A 27,375-nucleotide genomic window follows, 5' to 3' on the forward strand; every position below is an offset into this window, starting at 1 on the left:
AGGAGTCTATTTATATAAATTATTTTTTTTTTCATTACTTGAGAAAATGTGAATAAGTAGATGATACTGTAGGTGCTGTATGGAGCAGCCAGACTGGAGGTAAACCTCAGCATAGGATCCCTAAGTGCAATTTGTAACTAAGGTGTAAAACACATGAGCAGTTTTCCAGTTACCAGTGCAGAGTTGGAATAGGTGAATGTTTTCAACAGCAGCTGCAAAACTGGAAAATAAGGGCTGTATGTCTGCTTCTGTCTCAGTTTTTCTGACAGGTTTTGTGGGGACAGAAATTAGGGAAAAAACCTCCAGATCAGGTAGTTGGGAGCGCAGAAATGGCAGGATGTCACCTGCAGCCATCGGAAACTGTAGAGCTTTGCTTTTGGGTAGGTCTGGTGACCAGCAGCGTGCTGGTACTCACAGGCAGGTGTGGGCGCTCCTTGCTGAACGTGAAGAGAGCTGAATCTCACCAAGCGCCGCAGGATTGCGTCGCTTGTTGGAACAGTAAATAATGGTAAATTAGCAGATGATGGCTGCGAATATTTGTGAAAGAGAAATTCTTTAGACTAGGTGGAGCTGCCATGCACCTCACTCTTGCCCTTTCTTGACGTGTCTGGTTGAGCAAAGACAGAGAGACTCTCAGATGAAAGAAAAGAATAAAATGAGCCTCACTGACGTACCCTAGCAGAGCCGGGGAGTGCTGCTGAAGCTGGTTATAGGGCTGTCCCGAGGTATTTTCCACATCAGATGAGCTTGTTGGCGGCAATGGGAGCTGAATGTGTTTTGCCCTTGGCGGGACTGGGCTCGTCTGGAGCAGAAGCAGTGAGGTGGCGATGCGCTAGTAATGCTGCGACCACCCTTTGCTGCTCTTTGGGGCAGGTCTGCATCGCCTTGGTGATGCTGAGCACGTCCTCTGCACTGCAAGACCCAGTGGACTGCTCTGTGTCAGTGGAATAAACCCAGGGTGACTCCGTTTCTGTGAAGTTATCGCTGTTCTGCATGCAAAAGCCCAAAGGAAGAACCTGTCCCGTTGCGTGTTCTTTAGCTTCAGCCAAGCAGCAACACACAGTATCTTCTACCCTTTTATAGATGTCTAATTAGAGAAGAAATCAGCCTTCTGTAAGGAAGGAAGATTCCTCATGTATTTCCATTTTGATTTCTTGCTGCTGCAGGCGATCCTGTTTAACAAAGGAGTCATTGATGCCCCCTTCAGCTTGGTTCCTCCAGCAACGGCTCTGGGCTCCTGCTTCTCCTTCCACCCCCAGGAGGGCATCATTTCACCAGATGGCCTCCAAATCCTCCGGATCTCCTTCAGTTCCACCATCCTGGGGCCATTCACAGAAGAATTCCGGTTCAGTGTGGGTGGATCCCCTGAGCCTGTGACCTTGACTGTCAGGTGAGGAGGGTTCTAGGAGCCTGGTGGGCACATCTGTAGCCATCTCTGGGTAATCATCTCCCACCTACCTCATTTGGTGATGGAGCAGAGAAAAAAGTGTTGTCTAATGTCTTAGTCGAGCACGAGGGTGACGGGTTGGTTTGAAACCCACTGTGGTGCTGAGACCAGCTTTTATCTGTCCCGGTGGTAACAAAAGCTGAATGCTTTGCAGTTCTTTTTAACCAAGCCAGTTCCTCCTCTGCCTTTGTCCTTACAGGGGCTGTGTCATTGGACCGACTCTCCATTTCAATGTACCTTCCCTCCACTTCGGCGATGTCTCCTTTGGTGAGTGTGCCCTGGGCTTGGACCGCAGGTCGGGAGGTCTGTGCCTTACTGAAATGAAGCACTTGAAGAGCGTCTGTCGCTTGTGTTCCTCCACAGCAGCCTTCAGGGTGTTAAAAGCAGGGCTGCCGCTTGCTCAGGTGGTGTTTTGCTGTTGTGAGAGCAAACAGGGCCAAAGGAATAGCAAGCCAGTATTTTTCTGGTGCCCTCAGAGCCTGCTCAGCCCCAGCCCGCCAATCCTTGGCGGCAGAATGATGGTGAAAGCCCTTGTCCCAGAAGGGCCCGGGGGTTGGGGCTGAAGGAGAAGGGCGTTTGAGCCACACGCTAGCCTGTGGCTGCTCGGGGCGAATGCTTACCCCACTTGACCTTTAGTGTGAGATGTTGATTTGTGCCGTGAGGGCTCCTCGTTATCACCTGCCCGGTAATAAGCCCAGGCAGTAGCTCTGCGTTGGGCACTGATGTCCCCAGAGATGTGGGCTCCTTCTCCTTCCCCAGCTGAAGCGCTGACGGAGCGGGTGGCTGAGCCCCAGTGTCTCCATTGAAATGCAGATTCTGATTCTCCATCTCGAGTCTCACAAAAGGCTTTTTACTGAGACGATCTAAAGCTTAAATGTGAAATCAATTGTGGATTGATTGAAGGGCCGTTATCATTCTGCGCCCTGGATGCCTCTGTGTTTTCATGATGTTTGTGGGCTTTTTAAGTAAGCTCATTACCTTCCCCGAGCCACTTCCCCCTCTCCCTGCGTCACCACTCTGCCACTGCTGTGTTTCCTTTTGAATAAATAAACCCACAAGAAACGCACTGGGCAGAAATGCGGTTGTGTAATAGGAGGTTCATCCTACTTAATCTGATTTCGTTAACAAGGCCTTTTCAGCTGAAGGCAGCTATTGTATTTTTGCTTCTTGTAACTGTGCTGCTGACTGTTGTCTGCCTCTGGCGACTTCGGTCCCATTTGGGGCTGTGCAGTCTGTGCGTGTCCTTTCTGTGCCCCCCCTGCCCCCCGGCCGGAGTAATTGCTGGCGGTGGGCAATGCTCACTGCTGATGGGCACGGGAGAAACCTCTGCTGTGCCTGCAGGTGGTTTTCCTCCCTGTCTGTATGCAAATAGCGCTTGGTAAGCAGGGCATGGGAGGTGTCTCCTTCTGGCAGAGCTGGTGTCCGCTCCAGAGCAAGCTGCGGGCTGGTGTCCTGCCTCTGCAGCACATCCCCTGCCACCCAGTGTGGTTGTATCACTGGTTTTCCATTAGGGAAAGCAAGTGTCAGAGCTAAAGTGATGTCAGGCGTTGCGGGCAGTAATCAAAGGCAGCGAGGATGTGATGTCCCCGTTTGTTAGGTAAGGCGAGACACGTTCCTGCTCGTTTCTAAGGAAGCGTCAGGTTTGCCTGCAGTGGGGTGGGCTGAGTTGTCCTGTGCTCAGTCATGCTGTGCTCAGTCTGGCTGCCCCGAAACAGGAGCTGCCTTAAGGATCCTGCCTAGGGAAGCTGCATCAGAGTGCTGTGCATCATGTTGTAGTGCCCAATTTCGTCCTTCCTTGTTATTGAAGAGAAGCTACAGTAAGGAAAATCTGCTACTTTCATATATTGAAAACCGGGGGAATGTTCATGGAGTTAATGGGGAATTTTACAGGCTGAATTTTCAGGATAAATGGTCTGTCTGGATGCACGCTCGTCAGTGAGAAAGAGTTGGGGCTGGTTTGGGGGCAGGTGAGAGGGTTCCTCACAGTTAAGGAGAGACTTGTGCTCTTCAGCACCAGCACCGCTGCCCATTGCCCAAGGAAGCAAGCTCGGCCGTCGAGAGAAAAGGCAACTTCAGCCACAACTCGCTCCTCCCTGAGCTTCTCAGTTACCTGCCGTGCACATTGACAAGAGCTCAACTCCAAGCAGGGTTTTATCCTAACAGGAGAGTTGCAGCAGGAATCACAGCGTAACTGGGGACTTAACTGATATTTGTCTCACCTTCCCAGGCTTTCCTCACACCCTGTCGTGTCGCCTCACTAACACCTCCTTGGTGCCTGTGACTTTCAACCTTCGCATTCCTGGCGATGGCTTGGGACAGCGCAGCGTCACCAGTTTTGCTCAGATTTCAGACAACGCTTGCCTGTCCTGGAGGAAGGGAGCCCAACATCACGTCAAGCCAATGGAATTTACCATAATGCCTTGCAAAGGCATCATCCGCTCCCAAGGAGCCCTGGATATCCAGGTATGGGATGAGCCCGGCCATACGTGCTTCAACAGGTGGAGCTGCAGCGTCAGTGACGCGCGCGAGGGCTGCAGCGCTGCTGGCTTTGGGCATAACCAAGTAAGAGATGGGCTTTTGTTAGCTGAGGGACTCTGGGATGGAGCAGCGTTTTGTTTCCAGAGTCGTAAGCCAAGGATCACGTATCGTGTGGTCAAGCACAGAAGCCGTGCGTGTGTTTCTGAGCTGCTTAGAGCGATTTGTTTGATTTGAAGGGGGCCGAGGAAGGGTGAGGACGGAAGGTGGCTGTTGAAAAGAGAGATGCCATTGCATAAAGCAGTTTGCTTTTCTTCCCGGTCTTATTTTTCCTCTCCTGTTGAGCAGGATGAGTTGCATTCACTGCAGCGGGGGCTGAGAAAGCTCCAGCAGCCATGAACAAACTGCACAGCTTTTGCTGGGCCACGTTTTGCCCTCAGCTTCCCACTGTAAAGCTGAACTCATTCTGGGAAAGTCAACAGATCTCCCCTGGGTTCCCGCTATTGTAGTTGGGATGAAAAATTGGTCCCTTAATACAGTGGTGAGTAGACCATGAGTTGTGCTTTGATTTAGCTTACACGTGCCCTGGTGTGCAAGGTGTATTTCACAGGTGGGGTTTGTCAGCAGAGTTTTGTTCCTGGGAAAGGCAGTGGTCCACACGTGGAGCAGCAGCAGAACCAAGGCAAAACGCTCCCTTTCCTTAGCATGGAAGGAGAAGTGCAGGACACCACGCGTGCGTGGCTGATGGCTTCTGGGAGTGCTGAAGTATTTGACGCTGCTCTTCTCCTCTACCAGGTCACCCTGTGTTCCAACACGGTGAGGCAATACGAGCTGGCGCTGGTGCTGGACGTGGATGGTGTTGGCCAGGAGGTGTTGGCGCTGCCTCTCACAGCCAGGTACCGGCGCTTTCCTTGCAGCTGGCCACCTTTCCCCGCGTAGCCAGGCCCAGCACGCTGCCTGGCGTGTGCTGGCTGCCGCCCCAAAGGAGAAATGGTGCTTCATGAGCTGGTTCTGCCCAGCTCGCTGTGAGCACAGCCGTGCTTTGCCAGCGGCCGTGTTGAGAAGCACCTGTGCTCAGTGCTCAGGGCCGTGCCTTTCTTGTTCTGTTTTGAAGGCAACAGTGCTTATATTCCTTGTTGGCCTGTCGTCTGGGACTTGAGGAGTAACGAATCTGCAAAGGGCTGCCCCTGCTTCTCCCTGCAAGCGGTGGGCTTGTGCTGGGTTGGCCCAAAATGCAGCATTTGTTTGGAAGGCAGCGAGCAGCCTGCTGAAAGCTGGGGTCTGGCTCAGTTAGTGAAGGCGTGTGCAAATGGGAAAGGGGCTTATGGCAGGACTGGTGGGGGGAAACTAAAGGGGAAACTCGTCCTTGGTGTGGCAGGTGAGCTCAGCTTTCTCTGGTTCTCTTGAGCATGAACATTCCCAGACTTAAGCCAAAAGCTGCTCTTGCTGCAGCCACGCTCAATGGCGTTGTGCCGCAGCGGGTGCCAGTTTAATGACAAGAGGGACGCAGTTCGCTGGTGCTGTTCCCTCTCCCAGGCGGTCAGCCAGGCAGTGCCTGGGCTGCAATTTTGTAAAACGAGTGGGAATGGGAAGAGTCAGTGTGTGGGCTGGTGGGTGGAGGACCCAGGCAGCTGCAGGAGCTGGGAGAGGCTGGTCACCCAGTGCGAGAGGCAGGCGGTGCTGGTGCCCTCCATCGCGGGGGCAAGCGGCTGAGGTTTCAGGCAGGGCGAGAGCGGTACGGGAGAGGAGGGAGTTGCTTTTACTGAGATGCTGGAGTCTTGTTTTCCTTGAGCTTTGGGGAGCGCTGATCCTCAGCGGGAAGGCTCCCGCAGAGCTCGTGCCTTGCTGGGACTGTGGGAGGGTCCTTGCCGGCCTCCCGGGGCAAAGGAGGGGCAAAGCTTGATGAGAGAGCACTGGGGCAGGGCACTGGGCAGCCTCTGCCACGGGAGTCTCGGGGTCTGCCCCTCCTTTACAAGAGGCTGTTGAGAAAAAAGAAGTTAGAGGTGAGTGATTGCTGTAGAGGTAGGAAATGTCTATCTGGCAGAGACAAATGCCTTGTCTCTATTTCATGCTGTTTGGGGAGTGAACAACTTCTACAGTCTCTCAGTGTCTCTAATTCCCTTTGGTCATCTCTTCACCCAGGTGTGTGGTTCCTCCGCTGCACGTGCTCAGCCCTGTTCTGAGGTTCGGACGGTGCTTTCTGAAATTCCCTTACGAGCGGACACTGACCCTTGTGAACAACAGCGATCTTCCAGGCTGCTATGCAGTCCTTCCTCAGGTTTGGCATTGCGTTCGCCTCCTGCCCTCCAACATCGTTATCGAGGGGTTTATTAGGAAAAAAAGGGGGTTTGGAGAAGACCTTGCTGTTTAGTGTTCAAACCTCAAGTTTTGCAGAGAACGGGAGGCTACCTGAATATGAACTTCAGGAGCGGTTTGAACTCTTTAGGAAGCAGTTTTGGTTCTAGTCTTTGGGGTGCTTTCATGCAGGAGAACTTTGAAGGTTGTGAAAAGCGGCTGCAAGGAGGCCACCAGCACCGGAGTGGGTGTTTGTGGGTGCAGCAGCTTTTGGACCCTGTGAGGATGCTACTTAGCCCCATATAAATCTTGCACCTTGTGTTGCGCTTTTCTGCTTTCTCCTAGGGATTTTTAAAAATGTGGGTGAATTGCTGCTGTGGTAGATGTTAAGGAGCTTGAAGTTTCCTCAGACTCTGAGGTTCTGTCACATTCTGACAATTGTTGTCTTTGATTCTGTCCCTTACAGGAGCACAAGGAGGATGCTGCTGTGTGGTACTCCAGCCCTGTGCCATGTGGGATTATCCAGCCTCACAGCTCGGTGGAGATCCCGTTTACGCTGGAAGCCCAGGCGATAGGAAGGCAGGACACTATTGCTAGTGTCTCAGTGTTTGGGAATGAAAGTTTCCCGCTGGTGAGTGCTAGGCGAGATGCGTGCCTTTGTGTGACTCATCTTGGTGGGGCATAAAGTGTACAGGGGTTCTGCCAGGGAAAGGGAGAAGGTCATAATATGTGGCTGGTGTGGACAAGGAAAGAAGGGGTTCGTGGCATAAGTAACAGCTAATACCTAGAGAAGGGTGGTGTCCTCTTAGGTGTCTGAGATGTGTTTAATTATGGGCGTGTGAGGCGGGATAACAAGCCCAGCCTGAAACCCAGAACAATTCCTGGGTCTCTCGCTCTCCTGCATTATTAGATGAGCAGCAACTGCTGCTTCATTAGAACTTTTGTTCAGGAGCACACGGGGACATTGCTGCATGCCGCTAAAGCAAGGGCGGTGTAGGAGGCCGTGCTGAAATGATGAATTCTGTAAAGCTGGATTTAAGCTTTCATGAAAGTCAGGTCCATCCCGCCTGAGAAATATCCATCGTATCTCTTTGCCAAAAGCCCCAGCCAAAGATGCATGAGACTCCACGCTGCTTGCATCTGGAGCACAGACTGTTTTTGTTGGTTTTTTTTCCCTACCAAACTTGGGAAGGGGTGAGGTGAAGCATTCCTGGACTAAAGCCTCCTACAAGACATTGGCATTCAGGCATGTACAGCAGCAACAAAGTGTAGGCAAGAGAATGTTGTATGTGGTGTCCTGGCTTCCACTGGCTGAAACAGAGAACAAATTTAGTTAATAATTTAATTTAAAAACCTTTTGAATTTAAAAGGAGATTAACTTTTGAAGCAGCTGTTTTAAAATGTCTTGTCCTCTCTCTGAGCATGGAAGGGGATATCAGAGGATTCCTGAGAACCTGAAGCTTTCTGTAATGGAAAGGAAGGCTGGCATTTTGAAAGCAAATGCAGGGATATAAACTTTTTATAAAATGAATTGAAACGATGATGCCAAATCCCCTGGATGCTACTGATCATCTCACCCCAGGCTGCTGGGGATGTGCATGTAAACCAGTCAACAGCAAGGCCAGGCAATGCAGGCTTTGCAGGGAAGTCTCACGTTTGACAAAACAGTTGCTCGCAGATAGAAGGCATGCTTCCCTGGAAGAGGAGGGTTTCTCCCCACTGGAATAGCCAGTTGTTTAACTGTCACCTGGTTTTTGAGCTGCAGGTCCCTTGAAAAGCTTTTACCCTTGGGCTAACAATTTATAAATTGAAAGTTGACCTTACTGTAATCTTTTCTATTTGGACATGAACGTGTTGATGTTTTGCCCAAAGGGCGAGCATTTCAGCTGGAGAATCATAGCTGTCCCTAAAGAAAGGACTAGATGTGCTGCATTTTCTATAGGTCTGTCTTCTGGTTGCAGTGCAGTTCCAGTAGTTCCCTGGTAGCTGACGCACCCAAAGCTTTCTGGGCTGGCAGAAGAGCTGGCTGTCTTGTTACACGTCCTGCGCTGGTGGCAGATCCTACCCGTACGGCTGCAAGTCTGACCTTGGGAATCGCTGCAGCGTGTTCCAATAGAACTTCAAAGCTCGTTCTTGCCTTAGGCTGGGGTGCCCAGTCTCGATGCCTGGTCTTTACCACCGTTTCAGGCGGAACGTGGTACAGATCTTTCATCCAGGTCGTGCAGAGTCCCTCCACAGCTCTGTTGTCAGGTATTTTGTTTGCAGGTGACCACGTGCCAGCTCCAGTCTGGTGTGTATCATCTGCATGAAGGAGCTGGTAAATCCCAGCCCTGGCGTTACTGGTGGCAAGGCAGCCTCGTGTGCCTCGTGTGCAGGGGGTTTGGCAGCTGGCCGCTGTCAGAATAAGCGGGCACTCGAGCACAGCTGTCCGCCAGGGTCAGATGCTCTTCGTTCCTAAGTGATCAAATGTGACATGACCTACCTGTTGACAAAGCCAGCGGTGCTGGGGGGGGCGTGGGGGGGTGGCTGGTGGCTGTGTCTGTAGCTGTGGCAATACTGCCGATGGCAGAGCTGCCATCTCTTCTTGCTGCCTTCCTTTCCCTGTGCCATGTTGCCTGTAACGCTGTTGCATGGCATTTTTCTTGTCCCTTTTAAGAACCCTGTAGACAAAGGGGTTGGGGTTTTTGAAGCCCTCTCCTTGGTGGTGAGGATGCGTGGTGTTAGTACACAGGCTGACAGAAGCCAGCTCACCTGGGCATCCTCCAGATGTTGTTGCGCTCATCTCCAAAGGGCTCTGCCCTACCTTTGCTGCTGCTGTCCCGCTGTCACCAGGAAGCTGAGCTGGCTGGCGAGGCGCAGCTCTTCCCTGCAGCTCCTCCTTCCTGGGAGCTTTGGGCAGCATCACCCAGACATGCATCGTCGTGCATGGCTTCAGTTCCTTATTTTTGAGGCCCCAGCCTTGGTAGGTGATTTTTTTTGGTGCTTAGTTGCACGCAGCAGTGCCCTGTCAAGGGATGAGCATTTCTGGATGCTGCTGCTGCTTCTGGCTGAGTTGGGCTGGTGATTCTGACAGCTGTCAATACCACTTCCTTGAGCCAGACATCATTAAAGGTTGTACACGGTGGAGGCTGGTTTCTTTTTCGGTTAAATCGTACTCTGTGCCCTCCAGTGAATCATACAGCGTCTGGTCAGCATTGGGAGTTTTATGCATTCAGATCCTGTTGAAGTGTTCAGGTGTTTGGAACCAGTGAAATCCACAGCAAGACTGGACAAATTCTCATTGTTTTTAATGATGTGGGAAGGTGGTTTAGCAAAGGGATCTGTGTTCCTCCTCCAGTAGTCTGTGCCAGTTCTGCAAGGAGAAAGCTTTTTGGGTCTGACTGTCAAGAGAAAAAACACCGCTTGAATGATGTAATGAATAATTAATGCCTGTTATTCGTGTCATACCGGCAATACACCTAGGCACACATCAGAGGCCATAACTTGCACGATCTCTGCTCTGAAGAGCCTGCTTCGCTTCTGGCTTGTGCTGGTTTGCAGAGGTGCATTTTTGGGAATGTCAGAGAAGTAACTGTCCAAGTGTCGCTGTGCAGCAGCAGCGGTCAGGGAGGTTTGGGACAAGGCTGAGCGGCAGAAGGAGCAGGAGCAGGCACAAGGCAGAGAAAGGAGAGCTAACTGTGGAGGAGGTCTGGAAAGGAAAGCGTGGGACCCAGGGTTTCTCTGTCCCCTGAGAACGGGAGCTTGTGGCTTTCAGATGGGATCGCTCCCGAGCCTGCACTTGCCCCGGGCCTTCTGTTTCAGCCTTGCAACGCTGAAAACTTCCAACAGCCGTACTTATCGCCTCGTCGAGGAGGACCCTTAGAGCTGTCTCATATTTTTTAACTTCCCCTGCTTTTTTTTTCCTTTCTTTCCTACCTGCTTCCTGGAGCAGAATGTCTCTTTAGTGAGCGTTGGAGAAGGACCAGTTGTCTACGTGCATCCGAGGGAGATAAATTTTGGCAGTATTGAAGTTCTGCAAGATGCGTCCAAAAGTCTCCACCTCTCCAATCAGGCTGTCATCCCTGCATCCTTCTGTGTAGAGATGGTAAGTATCTGTGGGGCTGTTTCCCAATGAAAATTGACTGGTCTGTAGCAGCCTGTGGCTTGATTTTTACATGCAACGTTTCCATATTGCTGTCTCGGAGAGAAAGCAAGATATTCCGTCCCAACGCAGTGAGAGGAGCCTGGCTCTGGGGGCAGTTTTAGCTGGGGCACCCCCTCAGTAAAGTAGACAGCTTGCATAGACGTTTGTGCAGAAAGGAGTCTGGATCATCTTTACAGGTTTTCCCTTTGTTTTCTGGAGGGTATTTAACGGAGAGTCGTGTCTTTGGAGCTCAGAGATCAAGAGGCCCCTGTGGCCCTTTGCTCCTGGAAGGGCATGGATTTCCCGACACTTTCCCCATTAGGTCTGCGTTTGCTTTGTGTCAGACTGCTGTTTGTGACAGAGTCTGGGGTGTGAAGTTTGTCCTCGGCCTGCTTGTGGTGAGGTGAGTTTCACACCTGCTGGGGGCCCAACCAGCTGTGGCATTGCACAAACACAGAACGGTAAGGGTTGTGTAGCTACAGAGTCTGTGGGCTCCGTCGCGTTGCAGAGCATCTCCGGGGGCCAGCCGCAGGGAAAGGCTGTTTAACTGATGGAGGCTGCAGCTGACAAGCTGCGTGGCAGGTGGCAGGAGGAGGTTGGGTCGCTGCCCTGGCAGGGGGGGCAGGGCTGGTGCAGCCAGGGAGGGCTCCGTGCGGAGGCTGGGTGGGATGTGCCGCTCGCTGGAGGTGGGATCTGTGAGGGGCTTAAAAACAGGGTTGGGGGGAGGTTTGTTCTGCTCCACGCTGGGTGGGTTGGGTTTGTGGAGCTGGTTCACCCAGGCCTGGCTCTGTGGGCTTGGCTGGGTCTGCGGGTAAAGCATCAGGCAGCGTGCGAGAGGCCAGGCTCAGCCTCCTGGGCCAAGGAGGAGGGGGGCGAATTTCCTCCTTGCTGCTTTTCCAACTGTTTGGGGGACAACGGTAACCTCCAAGTGGGGGAGGGATTCCCAGGGCAGATTTCTTTGAATCCACCATGAAAACTCGCTTGCCATCTGTGGCGAGAGCAAGCCACCAGGGATGGCTGGTACTGGTGTTGAAATGATGGGTTTGCATGCCTGTCGCAGGCAGTGACCCGCAGAGCTGTTGGGGTCCTGCTGCCCCGGTGCAATGCCTTCCCTCCTCCCCGGGCAGCTCGCGGTGTAGCCGGGGGGCTTGCAGGGTACATCTGCCCCTCCGTTGCCTCAGGGCCCTAACCCATGGGACTGGGCAATAAAGCCTGTCGTGCTTCACCGCCATCCCTGCCAATCCTGGGGCTGATCGATCACTAGGGCAGTAATACGCGGCGGCTCAGGGACGGTTTCTTTCCCTGCAATGAAGACGGGCTCTGCTTGAGCAGTGGCTTGGACCAGATGGTCTCCAGAGGTCTCGCCAGCCCCAGCTGCTCTGTTACTCTGTGTGTGTGTGGTGATCCCTCCTGCTGACTCCACGGGGCCGAGTTCCCCCATGGTGAGCATCTCTGCTTTTCAGGGCAGCTGCTGCTCTCATGGAGACGTGCCAGGAGGCAGGTCCTGGGGACCTGCTCCATCAGCCGCTTCACCAAGGGCTCTTCAGCCAGACTGTGGGCACGGTGCTGCTGAGGCTGCCTGATGGGAGCAGCGCGGGCGTGGGCGAGATGTGCCCGAGCTGCGCCCTGGCCCTCAGCAGCTGCCTGCTCTGCTGCTCTTTTGCTGCCCCAGTTGAAGTTTTGCCCTTGGCTGCCTTACGCTGCCTGGCAGCTCCTTGACGGGAAGCAGAGGGGACTGAATAATTGTGGAGATAAAGCCCGAGATGCAGTCGGGTGTCAGGGTGACGCACACGTGTCCATCTGAGAGCGGAGCAGGCTGGGCTGTGCCTTAGCCCAGCCGATGGGTGACACAGGCATCCTTCATTCCCCCGTGTCCCTGAACCCAAGCCTTGTGTCCTGTAAAGCGCCAAAGCCGCTGCTCTGATTCCTGCTTGGAGGTTGCTGCAGGGTGGTGAGCCGTCATTTCCCTGTCTCCCATTTGTTGGCCAATCTGCAAACGGTGGCTGTGAGGCTCAGAGATCATGGTCTCCACTTGAAAGAGCGAGTTATTGGCTGAAATTTTCACAGGAGCGTTGCATCGGGAATGTTATGCAGACTGATGGGCAGCTTGACAAACTGAATGAGGTTAACTGAAGGGGCAGCAACAGGGCAAACGAAAGGCTGGTGTCTTATTTGAAACAGAAAAGGAAAATGCTGTAATGCAGATGGCCGTGCTGCCACCTCGATGGTACTCTTAACCGTCGAGTGAAAATTGCTCTTCCTGTTAAGGCAAGCTTGCTGCTCGCTTTGGGGGAGACAAGATCATTACCTGAGCAAGCCAGGATGATTTGTGGTGAACTTCACTTTGGGATAGTGACTTCAGGAATTACTTGCAGTTCCCCTCAGGCACCAGCTTCCCTGTACCCCTCTCCTCTCTGCTGGGTGAGTTGTGTCTGTTCTGTTCTCAGTTGCAGGGAGCAGCAGGGAGCATCTCTGCCACCAGAAGAAAATAAATAAAAACCCGCCAAATCTGTGTGTTGAGATGGGGCTTTTTGGGTGGGAAGAGGGGTATAGGGACTGCATACCTGCGTCCTCGGTTGGCTTATCCCTGCTTGCCAGGGTGTCTGCAGATCTGCGACCCTTGGGACCAGTGTGTCGTCCTGTGCTCACCCAGTGAATCCTGTGTCTGTCGGGTGTGCTTTTCCCTGTCAGATTGCTTTCCCAGCTGCCAGGCAGCCCAGCCTGTTAGGGAATCCTCTGGATCCAGCGAGGGGGGGATTTGTGTCTGTCTTGGGTAAAAATGACTGGAGCAATGGGTCAACATGAAGGAGCTGTTGCAGCTTAGCTGGGGGTTGATGTAACCTGCTGACAAAAGCGGCTGTTTCTCCTCCTTGCTCCGCTGTCATTTTCTTTTCCTGCCTTCTGAAGTGTCTGATTTTTGCCGTATTGACAAGTGCCAAAGGCTTGTTATGGCCTGATGGAAGTGTTTGCTCTCCCTGCAGAAAGGGAAAAGCATCGTTCTTAGATCATTTCCTACTTGTTCTTTGTCATGCTGTCTTCTCAGGGATCTTTTGTGTGACTGCTAAGGTTGTCATCTCTTGGCATCACAGAAGGCAGCTGCGTATCACGTCTCTGTGATCAGGAAAGAAAAGACAGGCCTAGGGTGTAATTTTTCTTAATCAGTGGCAGCTTTCTTCTGCCTGCATAACCCCCGTGCTGGGTCTGTTATGTGCTACCGCAGGGTGGCAAATGGTTTCCCAGTGCCTTGTAACAAGGAGGAGAGAGAAAACCTTCCTTGGGGTTTCCTCGTCTCATGACAGTCGTAATGCGGGGTCCTGTCTCCTTCAGCCTGAGCCCTGAGCTCCCTGATCCAGAGCCCTGTGCTCCAGGTGAAGCTCACTGCTGCCTGGTTTCCAGCAGTGCTTGTACAGCCAGCTGGGTTGTCTTCAGGAGGGTGCCTGGTGGCTCAGTGCAGATCCCCTTCGGCATTCCCAGGGATGAGCTGCTGCCACATTCAACTTAGACCAAGATTTGGTTGGTTGGTTTTGTTTTTTTTAAAAAAAAGCTGTACCTGGTTATCTTGTCACTGGTATTCGCTGTGGATAACTCCATGGATTTTTCAGGCAGCGTATAAAGGCTGTTGGTCAGGTGCGGTGTAAGCAAGGGCAGAACACACAGTTCCCATACTCTCTGCTCCCCTGTAGTGCAGGATTTGTTTCATTTACTAATTTCATTGCTTATTCCCTCAAGCTTTTGATGACATTGCTTTTATTAATGCAATGGCCATATGGAAAGACCGCAAAACACGGAGATAAACTTCCAAACGGTGCCGATGCTGCTTTAGTGACTCTGTTTCTGGGTCTGGCTGACGGGCGATTCTGTTGCTCTCTGAGCAAATGGTGCAGGTTGCGGGCAGTGAAGGCTTTGAAGAGCACATCAGCATTGTCTGCAGTTCTCCCCTGCTACTCTCGCTGAAGTCGGAGCAGACTTCAATCAGCAAGAGGGTGGTTTTCAAATCTACTGTAAATCACTCCCCCCGCCCCCAAAGCAGCTGAATAATTAGCCAGCCTGTCAGTGTTTGCTCATAGTGAGACAGAGGCAGACAGTGCTGCGCCCTTCTCATGATATCTGCAGTGCTGTTTAGAAATCAGGGTTAAATTAACTTTCCAGGGTACGGGCAGCACTAGCCCTGCATATGTGGCCTCTTCCAAGGTGAGCAGAAGTTTTGAAGATGGATAGGCTTAACTCTTTCCTGAGCTGTCCCACCAGAGCCTCATGGTGCTCCAAAAGCTCACCTTTAGAATGAAACCCTTGGTTTGGGTTTAAAGGCTGTGTTTTGCTTATACAGCAGTACCAGTTTGTGCATTTCCACCCAGTTTGGTTTTGCCGGAGCCCTTTGTTGTAGCTGACAGGGCCTGGAAACACACAGCATCAGTCGTGAACATGGCTCGTGGCCAGGAGCATCCAATCTCATGCTGGTGAGGGGTTGTACCAAAAGCCAAGGAAGGTAGAAGGCTGTGTCCCTCCCAGTGTCACTCAGGCTTAGGTCCAGGGCACGTGGGCCTTAAAAGGGGGAGCAAAGGTTTGGAGGAGACCTTGGAAAAGGTGCCTGAAACCTGGCCTTAGGGAAGAGTTTGGATTTTATGGCATCCGGTATCTTCTATGGGTTCATGGTCTTTCAAAATTGCTGTGTTTCAGTAATGGAAGAAATTGTTACTCTGCTCATCTAGGAAAAGGGAACTTGTCACATTGTGCTGCACCCGCTGGCCAACAGGGTTCAAGAAGGGTAGAAGTCTTCAAAGCAGTTACGCTGCTACAGGCCAGAGTGACTCAGCTGAGCTCTCTTCCCGAGGGAAAAGCAGGAGGATTTTGGTTGTTCAATCCTGTGCTTGGCAGCAGCTGGCCAAGCCGTGTCCGTGTCCTGGCTGGAGAGCCCCAATGTGCAGAGTGGTGGCACTGGTCTCCCCAGCCCAGCGGGGAGGGCAGATGGGACCTGGAGGGCTGAGCAATGGCCAGGGGACACAAATGGAGACAAGCTTCGTTGGCTCACTCAGCAGCTGCTGTTAGCTGAAGCAAGTGTGACAAATTGGGCTCCGTTGTTGGTGGCAGTGAGTGCCACACTTTAATTCTTTTTTTTTTCTTCTTTTTTTTTTTTTTTTTTCACTGGCTTTAGAGGCTCTGCCTCGATTTCACAAAACATCTCCTTGCTGGTGCTCTGGGGCAGAGGCTCAACCAAAGCGGTCCCCCTGATTTTGCCGAGGAGATGCTGGTGCCGAGGTGCCAGGAGGAGGCTGGTGGCTGGTGGGAGCATCCGGCCAGCCTTGTGCTCTGATCCCCACCCTGTGGGCCTTAGGGTGCTTCTGGGCTCTTTCTGCCACTGGCCGTTTGTGCGGGTGAGGAGTCACTCTGCTATGAAGAGCACAGGCTCCCGCCCCTTAGGACAGCTAAAGCCCCTGGGACAAGGCTCCGTGCGCAGCTGATGTGGCGGGGGGTTATTTCCCCTTCGTGCGTGACCCCCACCGGGGTCGGTGGATCCGCCTGACGAGGTGTGAGCACTCTCTCGCCAGAGCTATGGCTTGGTAAAGTACAGCTGCACTTTTCATGTTGAGTTCTGCTGCTTCTTTCACTCGTGCAAGGCCGGAATGACCAGATGACTTCACTTAACGGGCTCAAAGTAACTTGCAGAGGGCAGCTTGGTGGCTCCTCAGCCATCCCTTGGGGCAGCCATCCAGCCGTCCGTCTCTGATGCGCGCTGATGCCCGCTAGAAGCAAACGTTGGCAGCTCTTATTCCCAATGAAATCTGTCCCAGGAGAAGCTAACGATCTCAGCGCTGAGCTTCTCGAAGCGGTTGATGCCAGCCCTTGCCTGGCGCTCTGACTCTGGCGTCCAGTGGTACAAGCTCCTGCAGGGACAGAAATAGCCGCTGTCTTTGTCTGCCCAGCACGTGCAGCTATTGCATCGTGTTCTGGAGCATTCAAGCCTAAGCGAGGAGCAGGGATCTTGTCAGAAGTTAGATTTTGGCCTTCAGAGCAGGGGGATGGATGCTTTTAGCGTGTTCCCAAGGGATTTCTTGTCTCTGGGACACAGCCTGGACCGGTGTAGGCAGAAGCTGACCTAAAAACCTGAGCGGAGCTGGTCCGGCAGAGCCTTTTGGTCCTGGCAGGTCTCCTGTTCAGTGGTGCGCTGTGCTGTCCCTGGGACCCACACCAGATGCTAACGGAAAGGATGAGGACGCGATGCAAATCGTGCTCCTCCGGAGTGGGCTGTTGGCCTGGCAGGGCACGGTGGGTCTGCGCTGGGTCACCCCGGGACACTGCGAGTCTGGCTCCATCGAGACAGCCTGTCATTGTTCCTCAGTAATAGTTCCTTGGGTACAATTTCCTGCCCGGCTTGTTGCCAAGCTGTGATAAATGAGCTTTGTCAGATAGCAGACTTGCAGATTCACCTCTGGAGCAGCGCTATCGGGTCTCCTTTTCAAGCAAGCTACCCTGTGTCAGCGTGAATCGGAGGAGAAGTTGTACATTAACGTCAGTGAAAACCTGACGCCCACTGGCTCGGTGTGAATGAGCTGGCTGGGTAGCCCTTGGCTGGCGGCAGCGCAGCCGATGCCTCCGAGGCCAGCGACCAGCTGCAGGGACCACAGGGGAGGGTTGGTGGGAATCCTCCGTGGTCAGTGAGGCCCCAGTGTTTACCCCGTGGCAGCCACCTGCCTCCATCCCAGTCTCATCTTGCTTTTTTAAAAATTTTTTTCAAGACTCTTTTTTTGAAGCCCTAGAGGACAAATGAAATGGAGCTGAGTGTATAAATGTTGCTGGTGCCCGGAATCGTTTTGATGCCTTTGGCACGCTCTGTTACGGGATGCAGGCATGCAGCCCTGACCTGCTCTACATGGAGGGCACAGCCAGCCTAAGGAGTTAGCGTAGCTGGAGCACCTACGCTTGCTGCTGGGACCCTGAATGCTCAGCAAGTTATCGCTTCCCTGGCCTCCAGCTAGCCTTCACCTTGTCAGCAGAGGTCATTTTGGGGTGTTATTTTAAATGTTTCTGTGACTTCAAAGTGCTGCTTGGTTTTCTGCTGCTCTTCTCCCTTGGGCTGGCTGGTGTCCTGTTAGAGCTCAGAGCTGCCAGCCTGACGGACGGAAACTTGAGCTAACTTCACCTGGATCGAGCACTTGCTTTTATCATGTCAGGCCTCTGAGCACACCGTTGTTTTCTATTTAAAGGGAAAAAAAAAAAGAAAAAGAAAAGGAAAGTAACCCTCTTCTCGACAGTACTGTAGAGTTTTGGATGAGTGGTGCCTGCCATCCCAAACACAGCGCTGAACTGTGATGCATGTAGCACTGATGCTGTGATGGACACTTGAAAGCCACGTGTCTGCATCCCAGTGCATTTCCTGCTGGCCCGGGAGCACTGCGTGCATTTCTCTTCTGCGAGCTTGCTCCTTGTGAATGTGGCTTTAGGTGGGCTGGAGGGGTCCAGCACCTCTGTTGCCCCATCCGTAGAGGGAGGCCCGTGAGGAACCAGAGGAAAAGAGTGCTTGGGAAGCCCAGGCCGTGCCCACAGGGCACATGTCTTGTGGTTTTCTTTCTGCTTCTTGTTTCGCTGCCCTGCTATAAACACTTAGAGCTGACTTTGCCAAAGCAGAGGGCCTTGGGGCACCTCACTGCAGGTGATGATCCGTGGGAACAGAGGGCTGCAGCCCTTGAGGGGCTGTTGAGAAGCCTGACTCTTGGGAAAGAAGACTTTGGGGTTTTATCAACCGCTTTTGCAAAGTTATTCTTTGGGGTCTCAGCAGTATCCCCCAGCCGTGTGGCTGCTGCGGGGGGACTGGAGCAGTCCTGGCTTCCTCTGGCCTGGAGCCTTTACGGCAGAGCCGGCCACCGTTGTCGGGAAGCCAGGAGATATCAAGTGGCTTCCCTGGGTGTGCCCTCCAATGTCCCTCCAGGCTGGAGGGACAATAGCATTCTCCTGAGGGTGAGCATCCCTTGGGTCAGACAAAGCTGGGTTAACAAAGTGGGTCTGTTAAGGGAGGGTAAAATAGAGGTTGTATGAGCTCCTGCACGGGTGCTGTTTCCAGGCACTGTAGCTCCGAGTTGGGGAAAGGAAGCCTTCATGGTTTTTACCCTCATGTCTTTAATCCTTTTTCTGCATCCCGCAGGAGACCAGGGTCCATGGTTTCCATCCTAAGTTACTGTTTGGCTCATCTTACAGGCTGGCAAACGCTCGCGCTGGAGGATTGAACCCAGTAAAGGAGTGATCCCCCCCGAGAGCGAGGTGTCTGTGGCCATCATAGCAAACTTGGACGACACCGAGAGATTTGAGGATGAGGTGAAGGTGTCCATAGAGAACAGCCACACCTACGTCATCCCTGTCCAGGCTGTTGGCACGGGCACAACGATTGTCACCGACAAACCCATTGCTCCAGAGCTCAACTTGGGCCTCCACTTCAGGTAGGGATCTCTCGGCTCCCGCTTCCCACGTGGGCTCGGCAAGGAGTTTTGCTGTAGTCCTTCAGGCTAGTTGTTCTTCAGTGCTCGAGGTCCTGGCTCTGCTTCACCGAAGCCACAGGAACTCCTTTAGGAGTGTTCTATGGCCGTTTGAAAGTTGTTAGATACCCTCAGAAACGACCAAAATGGAAACCAGTTGCTAGATTGTCCCCGATTTGTTTTTAGTTGGAATATATTTATTTCTGTACTTTATCAAAGAATGAGCTGGAGGAAAACAGCAGGTCCTAGAAACCTCCTGCTGGAAAATGCTACATTACAAGTATAAACATATTTCTGTTTGCAATAACGTTGCTTACCTTTCCACTCGCTATGGACTATTCTCTCGCAAGAGTGGAAAACCTTGGTGGTAGCTTGTTAGCAACTCCTCGACTGAATTAATGGTGCTGGTTTATTTCCCTTCTGCCTGGGAGTCCTGGAGGAGCTGCAGAGTTTCTTTGCCCTGTATCATCCATCAGTCTGCTCGTCTTCCCCGGTTCCCCTGCTGGGCCGCTCTTTATTAGAGGCGCTCGCTCTTCCCTCGTTTCCCCTGCCCGCGTTCCTTGCGGTCTGCCAGCACTGCGGCGGCGGCAGCCCGAGGCAGAAGCGAGCGAGGGTGCCTGCAGGAGCAGCTCTGAGCGGGAGAAGAGGAGAAGTTGGCTGAGGTTGGGTGGGATAAATTGCATGTGCTACCTGAAAGAGCTTAGCTCGGAAGGGGGCATTCACGGATCCTAGTGCGTGTGTCTGAAACTGGCTACATTCTTATAAATGGGAGAAAAAATAAGCCTTTTCAAAGCGCTGTTGCTGTCGGAGTCCTCTTGGGACGAGAATAATACTCTTCTCCAAGTGCCTGTTCCTTTTGCTGGCTGCAAAGAGGCTCCACAGTGCTCCGATACCTAAATTTTGGGCTAGAAAGAGGAGGTTGATGCTGCCTTAAGCATTTAGGCTAGATTAGTGGGGTGGGGTGGGGCGTTGGGGTGTGTTAAATATGCACCCACAAGCCCCCCAGGTAAGCAGGGACGTTACAGGGAGATGGGCACTTGGCCAGCGTGCCCTGTGCTCCGTGCAGCCACAGATGGGCTGCACAGTGGAGGGGAGAGCGTGGGTGGGATTGGTGTCATTGTCCTCTGCCCCCCTTCGTGTCTTTGCCCGCAAGCTAGTTGGGAGCCGCCGTTGGCAGCGGGTGCAGAGCTGCCACCAGGTGAGCTGGGGGGACCCAGGTGACATCCCAGATGAGGTGGGCTTTCCCAGAGCCACAAATCAGGCACCTACCCAGAGCTTCCCCCAGCCTTCATCTGCCGCTGTCCACAACAGAAAACCGGTTCATACTAAGCCTTGTACACATCATTTGTAAAGTGTGTTTCAAAGACTCGTTTGTTCTAATCTGTCACTTCTGTGTTGGTGTTTAGCTGCTTGTGGCAGACGTGCATTTTGCAAGCCACGTGTTCTGTACCTTTCAAAAACCCAATAATTGTTGTAGGAACAATTCTGTTCCTGGTGGTGCTCAGATTTATAGAGGGTAGAATAATTATTCCACGCTGGCCTGCAGTTAGTGCTTCTTTACATAATGGAACCAATTTCCATTGAATATTCGTTTCGGTTTATATCTAGCTGTAGTGATCAATCTCTTGTTGTCACTCCATTCCCTCAGCTGGTAGACCGGGTCTTGTTGCTGTGTTTGTCTTGGGGGAAGCTTATGCTGATCCTGCGTTCTCACAGTGCATTTACCTTCCTAAGACACAAAACCAGCTGCCCTGTTCAGCTGATGCGTTGGGGGCAGGGAGAGCTGGATGCTCCCTAAGAGATGGGGGAGTGAGGGGGGGGGTAAGATGGGCCCCGGCGGTGGGATAACTGGTGCCCAGATCTCCAGATGAGTCTCTGCACCCTGCCAGCTCCCCAGTAGCATCTTCAGAGGAAGCCACCTGAGGCAGCAGCTCCCCAGGAGCAGGTGAAATGGCAGCAGAGCTGCTCGTCCACCCACCTGCAGCCAGGTCAGACCAGCTTCGTGCCTGGTGCAGGGAGACCTGCAGGACGCACCTTGGGAAAACCCTCTGAGTGCTGAGCACCAAAGGGTGATGCTCTGCTCACGAGTACCTGAGGTGACGGATCTTTGCGAAGCTTTTCCTTGCTGTACACAAACTGACCAGCTGCTGGCTGCTGAACTTAGGGCCAGCCGGGGTCTGGCTTTGGCTGAAGCTTCGAGCTAGGTCAGCCTTTTCAGAGGTGGTTTTATTGCTGAGCGTGCGGTCAGATAACGCCATTGGGGTGCTGAAGCTGGGTGACCACTGGGAAATAGCAGCCCCCATAACGTTTTCCATCTCTTCTTCTAGCTTTGATCGCTGCTGTTACCATTTCAAGGTGACAAACAGAGGACGACGCACCCACCAGCTGTGTTGGTCAACAGAAGGCTTCCCCATGTTCAGCCATCGTGACCGTCTCCATGCCATCAGTAACACCAAGGGCACAGATTCCTTCCAGAGCCCCAAACCTGCCTGCCCTGTGTTTAAGCTTCAACCACTGAGGACAGAGCTGATGCCGGGCAAGACTGTGGAGATGGTGCTGGAAGGCTCCTCCAGCACTCCCCAGGTGAGTTGCCCCATGAGGGCTGCGCCCTCCCCACCAGGTCACCTCCGCTGGGGCTTCTTCCGACCCCTTGACATTTGCCTTGGGAAAAGGAGCAAGCGCTTTCCAGAAACTGTTTTAATGCCACAAGTTACCATGGCAGCACCGGCTGCTTTCCTTGCTGGCCACCATCAGTGTTTCCATAGTCACCATAAACCCAGCTCGCTGGTACCAAAATGCTGGCTGAAGAGAATGTTGCTGCTTCAGAAGCAGAGGGCAGGTTACAGGGTGTCATGTGCTGAGGCAGAAAGGAAGGGCGGAGAAAATAAGTTACACTTAGGCTAGGAGCAGAGGCTGTAAATAAATGAAAACATGTGAGGTCATAGATGTGGTGAAGAGTGAGTTAAAAAAACCCAAGCACTAAACCTGTGAAGAGAGGGAGAGTCCGAGAGCAGCATCATTTTTCCTCTGCAGACAAACATGGGCAGAGGCTTGTCTAGCGCTGAGTCCTGGAGGAGAAAAACAGTGCGTGCCAGCCCTGATGGTCAGAGTGACGTTCATCCACGTGGGAAAGTGTTCCCAGGGACCGTTATAATTGACAGCTTGACTTGTTGTCGGTATTTCCATACCAGCTCACCCCAGACTCTCAGCCAGCCTTGGTGTCCCAAGGGCAGCCGGGTCTGGCAGCACCCTTGGGTGGCAGCTCAGCAGGGTCACGGGGTGTTCTCCCCCCCGGGCCCTTCTTTCCAGGCCAGGGGAAATCCCACTCTGCAGAGGAGCTGCCAGCTAACCCTGGTGTACGTTCCTTGGCTCTGGGACCGCTGGGCCCAGGTGTTTAAGCAAATGTGGAATGAATCTTCATGAAGCTCCTGCTGTTCCTAATGATCTGAAAGGTGCTTGCAAGGGTTTGCCTCAGTGGCAGCTTGCAGAAGGCTTGATCGCTCAGCTAGCTGAGTGCCCTCATAAACAGGATGCAGCATAACAAGAGGAGGGGGCTATTGAGGAGGGCAGTGGCTGTAAGTTGCGGCAGGAATAGGGTCCGTGGTTGGGTGGCTAGCAACTGCAGCGTGTTTTGTGGATGCCCTGCCAGCACCTGCTTGGGTGACGCGTGACTCTTGCATGCAGGTGGTGAAGGAGCGGCTGCTGTGTCACGCCGTGGTGGGGAGCAAGGCGGGGAAGGCACAGATAATGCAGATGGACATCACGTGTGAGTTCGTTGATCCCGTTCTGCAAGTGTCTACCAGAGAAATCGCATTCCGGGTGGAGAAGGTAAGTCTCAGGATTGCATCCTGGCATTGAAGAGCGTGGCTGATGGCCGAAAGACTGCAAGGTGTGCGTGCCTGTTAAACATGGGGGGGATGGGGACGGTTAAACCGCTTCCCCAAGTCCACGGGGCTTCGGCTATCGATTCGAGCCAGAGCAAGCTTTGGCCGTTACCACGAGATGGTTCTACCGCCGAGATGGTGATTTCGCTGCCCTGGGGTCGGGGACAGTCACAGCTCTGCCCTTCTCGAGGTGGAGGCAGGATGGAGCTGCTGCGCCAAGGGCACAGGTGAGGCAGTGGGACCCGCGAGCGCAGCGTGGCCGTTGCACAGCCACCTTGTGCGCTGGGGCTGCCGGGGGGAGAGCCGATCGCTGCAGCTGAGCGATGCTAAACCCCTCCTCGCCCTTCCTGAGGTGCTTTGTGAAGTAAGTGAGGATGTTCTTAGCGATGAGATGGTTTTCTGACTTCAGCGAAGTAACGCTGAGATTGCAGCTGCTGCGCTGAGGGGGGATCGTAGCCACTTGCAGAGAGACACGCATTTGTGTAGTCAAGATGAAGGGAGGTTTTTGAGGCTCCTCCAAGGCATGGGGATGTCTGAACACCGATCCTGCAGGGAAGCTGAGAAGAATGGAGCTTCCTGCCAATTCCTCAGGCTGGTGAAGGAAAACTGTCATCTTTTGTCTCTCTGCCTTCCCTGCTCTTGGCATGGATGCTGGCTCTTTGCGTTTCCCTCAGCCTCACCTCCTTCAAAGGACCTGCAGTCATCCCTCAGCTGTAGTGATGACAACACCGATGCAAAACAGGAGCCCTTTAGTCTCTGGGTCCTGACTCCTCCATCATCTTTCCCTCTCCCACGCGGTGTCTGAAACAGAGAAGATGGTTCATTATTTAGTTTCTGTATTTTCAGGCCTCTCCTCTGGTTCCCAGGCTTCCAGAGAAGCACAAAATCCTGTGAGCGGGTGGTTCACACTTAATGAGAAGCTTTTCAGCTGTTCCTGATGTCTGCCTGTGTTCTGCTTGATGCCCTGTGCTCTAGTTTATCGAGTGCTATGACGCTGCAGCTGTTGGATATCGATACAGCCAGAACTAGTTTCCCAACCGCTGCCTAGTTGATGTGAACCCTGCAGGAAGGCCAGAGCGATGCATAAACAGAAAGAAATAGCTTAGGCTGAGCTTAACTGTGAGGCTACAGACACTTTGTCACTGGAGCAGGGACAGCAGGACACACGTTGCAACCAGACCGTTGAGGTTTCTAGCTGGCTGTTTGTGCGTGTAAATGTTCCAAGCTAACCTTAGGCTACTGCAGGCTCTCTGCTCCAGGCCAAATCCTGCTTGCTTTTCTCTTCTGACTAGCATCCCTGCTTTTGTGAGGCTCCTGGAGCCACTAAGGCTGTAGGAAATGACTGGGGGTGAAAATCGTCTTGTGCCATTCTGCCCAAGAGAGGGTAAACTGGAGACAAGCGCTCTGGGTTCGCTTTCTGCTTTTGACCTTGGTCAAGCAGCTGCCTCCTCTCAAGGTGCTGTTCCCTCGTCTGTATGTGAGACTGTTTCCCTGCCCCCTGGGGGATGCTGTGGTTTCTAAACGTGAAAAGCACCTGACGTTCTGAAAGAAAAACCTTGTAGAAGGGTAGAAACTAATACAGACAGTGACTAAGAGATGTGTGCAATTTTGGGGTTGAAAACTCTGAAATGCGTCGGAAGGGAAGGGAGGTGCGTGGCCACTTCAGGTTGTTTTTTTCTTGTCTCCTCTTTCTGTAGCTACCCAGTGACGTCCTCAGCCTACAGCATAAGCCCCTTTCTTTAAAAAACATGTCCTCCCTGCCGCTGAGCGTCGTCCTGGCCTTAGATCAACCCTTCAGAGTCTGTGATGCGGCCCAGCAGCCCCTCCCTGCAGATGTCCAGGTGAGCAGGACCTTCCCGCGGTGGGCTTTGAGGAGGAGGGATGTGGCGGTGCGTTCCTGTTGGGAAGTCCTCTGGCAGTGTCTTCTGCAGAGTCAGCAGTAGCCTGGCCCCAACTCAATCAGATCTGAAGCGAGCTGCTGGAAGAAACAAAAATACCCGAGTTGGGAAGATACTTCGTGGCTCAAAGCCATGAGGAGAAGGGAGCAGGCACCTAGGGCTGGGCAAGCCATGGAGTAAAGGTATCTCCTGGGACTTGCAGCAGCCGTCCTCAGCCAACCTCAAGAGCAGCTTGCTCTCTGTGAGGGCAGCTCTGCCTTCGGGAAGGCTGAGGATGCTCCTCCCGCTGTCGCCTGGCACCTGCCCTGTCGGTGGTGGAAGGTGCTGGACGTGGGCTGTGCTGGACACGTGCTGGTGGAGGTGCGGGCACCGTTCCTGTGCCGTGCCGGTGACTGGCCCCTGCGAGGCTGAGGCTGCCGTGCCGGTGCACTTGTGCTGTGAGGATAAAGGAGTTTCTCTGGAGTCAGGGCAGCAGCCCTGGCTTGCCGGAGTGCTGGTTCGTCTGTGTGTTTAGCACAGAGCCTCTGTGGGTCCAGAATTCAGTAGGACAATATTTATTTCCCCCTGGTATCGATGCAAAGCACAGAAACGTGAGCCTGCAATAGTCTGACGAGAGCGTGGTGCTTGCAGTCAGGCACTCGCTGTAAAGAACGTGCAGGGTGGGCTGAGAAGCCCACGCTGAGGTCATGCTTTAAGACATTGACATGTTCCATGCTATCCAGCCTTGGACTTCATTACGCTGGTGTTTGATCTTTTTAATCTCCTTGCAGCCAATGAAGCTGGAGGTAGGGGAGGAACGTCATTTCTCCATCGGATTTAACCCTGCTCACGAGGAGCATCTGAATAGCTGGGTGGCAGAGAAGGCTCTGAAGATACAGCTGCTCGAGCATCCTCGCGAGGAGCAGGTCACTGTTCGGGGAGAAGTCTTCTTCCCCAATCTCCAGTTCCAGACTATGGCCGTGGACTTTGGGTGCATCTTGAATGACACTGAGGTGGAGCGTTACATTGAGATGACCAACTGCAGCCCGCTTCTCGTCCGGTACCACTGGTCGTTCCTGACGGGCGGCCACGCGAGCCAGCTGAGGTATGTGCACCGTTGCCCTCTCCTTGAAGCTCCTCTTCCTAGTGTCCTGTCTGTACCTGGCGAAGACCCAGGCCGTTTGCCTGGGATCTGGCAAGCAGCTGTCAGCTCTCCCTGGTGGGAATAACACCTGCCAGCCGTGGTCAGGCTAGATGCTCAGGGAAAAGGTGATCTCCGCCGGCTGGACGCTGGGGGGGAGACCATGTTCTCCAGCTGAGCTGGGGCTGTATGACACTACTAACGCTTTTTGCTTAGCCCATACCCTGGAGTCCTGCTGTGCCTCTGGAGCTACAAAGCCACGCTTAGGCACGTGGACGGTAACATCACCGGTTTTCCATCCCTGCCGACCCTGTACATTGTCATTTCATCCTAAGAGCCTACATAGGCGCTGCCACCAGAAGGACCTGCTGCTGCCCCGGTCCCTTGCTGCTGCTTTGCTGTAGCCCCCGTACTGGTTCCCCGGGAAGGAAAGCTGCTGTGGAGAGCTGTGCTCGCAGACCCTGGTGGCCTGAGGCAAACACCACCCTGGAGAAGGGAGTTTTTGTCTGTTAGCTGTTTTGTGAATGCGATGTGCAGTTGATTCAGCATTTTTCGCCAAAACGGCAGGTTCTGCTGGGGCTGTAGGTCCAGCTGCAGGTGTCGGTGGGAGCGCTTGTCTGAGCATCCTTGGGAGGCAGGGCATCCAGCCCTGGTCAGTGGTTTCCAAGCCCAAGAGCACTCTTGCAGTGGTGCTGCAGCACATCTATAAACACATTTCTAGCAGTTCCTCCCGCTGTGGCCTCTCTGCGTAGTACAGAAGCCTAGTCTGGGCGGTTTTAATGACAGTAGCAACTGTTTTTTCCATAATGCCCTGGGAAACCGAGCAAAGTTAACCACTGCGCATTGAAGTGCTGCTATTGCAAATAACAGAGATCATAAATAAACAGTTTTGTTTAGGGAGTTGGAATTTGGCTTAGAGGAGACTGGGCACTGGCATTAGCCATGGCGGTGAGGAGGGCTTGGGGGAGAGGCTGTGGACACTGGGGTAGCCCGTTCACAGCGGGGTCTTACCAGGTAACGGCCAGTCTGGTGTGGCCCTTCATGCGCGGTGCCTTCAAGAACAGACCCTAAAATGCCATTAAAGTGGGTTTGGTTTTTTTGTTTCTTCTAATTGGTCAACCCATTTTTTCCTCCTTACTCTTTAGTCACCGCTGCTACTTTGAGCAATCGTATCAGCAACACAGTCCAGCCATTGCTGTGCGGTTAGTCATTTCCAGGGCACGCACAGTGACAGTTGGAGGTGTCGGATCTCACTGCAATGATGTTGCTTCTCTGTCTCCGCGCTGCCTGGTCTGAATGTCAACGGGTGGTTCAGTAAATGCACAAATCGTAGCTCAGCAGAGGAATTTATCCTAGCAAAGAAATAGGCATCAGGGCATTGGGACAAAATGCAGTTTCGAGTTTGCTCTTGGCGAGGGCAGACCATCACCACCACCTTCCCCAGCTGCTGGCCAGGTGGCCCAGCTCAAGCCGCGTGTTCCCACAGGGTGCACTGGGCAGGTTTTGAGTTTACTTCTGTATCACATTGTTTTGTTTTCAGTTTCAAACACCCTTGAGCTGTCTTGCTTGTTCCAAAGTCCCTTTTCAATCTGCGTCTGTTGGCCTGCAGGACAAATCAAAGTGCATCGTCGGGGTCCATAAGCCTGTTTAGATGCCTCAGGGGTGCAT

At 53.1% G+C, this 27,375-nt stretch overlaps 1 protein-coding gene across 1 annotated transcript in view; it reads left to right on the top strand.

Moving 5' to 3' along the window:
* Positions 1-27,375, top strand: part of LOC308058135 (hydrocephalus-inducing protein homolog) — a 101,641-nt gene that overhangs the window by 33,536 nt on the left and 40,730 nt on the right. The window contains exons 11-22 of the mRNA XM_080412122.1: positions 1,167-1,390; positions 1,647-1,714; positions 3,675-3,910; positions 4,718-4,818; positions 6,065-6,200; positions 6,684-6,848; positions 10,149-10,301; positions 18,531-18,769; positions 21,133-21,388; positions 22,490-22,633; positions 24,387-24,530; positions 25,358-25,671. Of these exons, the coding sequence (XP_080268248.1) occupies positions 1,167-1,390; positions 1,647-1,714; positions 3,675-3,910; positions 4,718-4,818; positions 6,065-6,200; positions 6,684-6,848; positions 10,149-10,301; positions 18,531-18,769; positions 21,133-21,388; positions 22,490-22,633; positions 24,387-24,530; positions 25,358-25,671 (2,180 nt within the window). The remainder of the gene's footprint in view (positions 1-1,166; positions 1,391-1,646; positions 1,715-3,674; positions 3,911-4,717; positions 4,819-6,064; positions 6,201-6,683; positions 6,849-10,148; positions 10,302-18,530; positions 18,770-21,132; positions 21,389-22,489; positions 22,634-24,386; positions 24,531-25,357; positions 25,672-27,375) is intronic.

This window comes from Falco punctatus, assembly GCF_963210335.1.
Source record: "Falco punctatus genome assembly, contig: scaffold_25, whole genome shotgun sequence".
NCBI lineage: Eukaryota > Metazoa > Chordata > Aves > Falconiformes > Falconidae > Falco > Falco punctatus.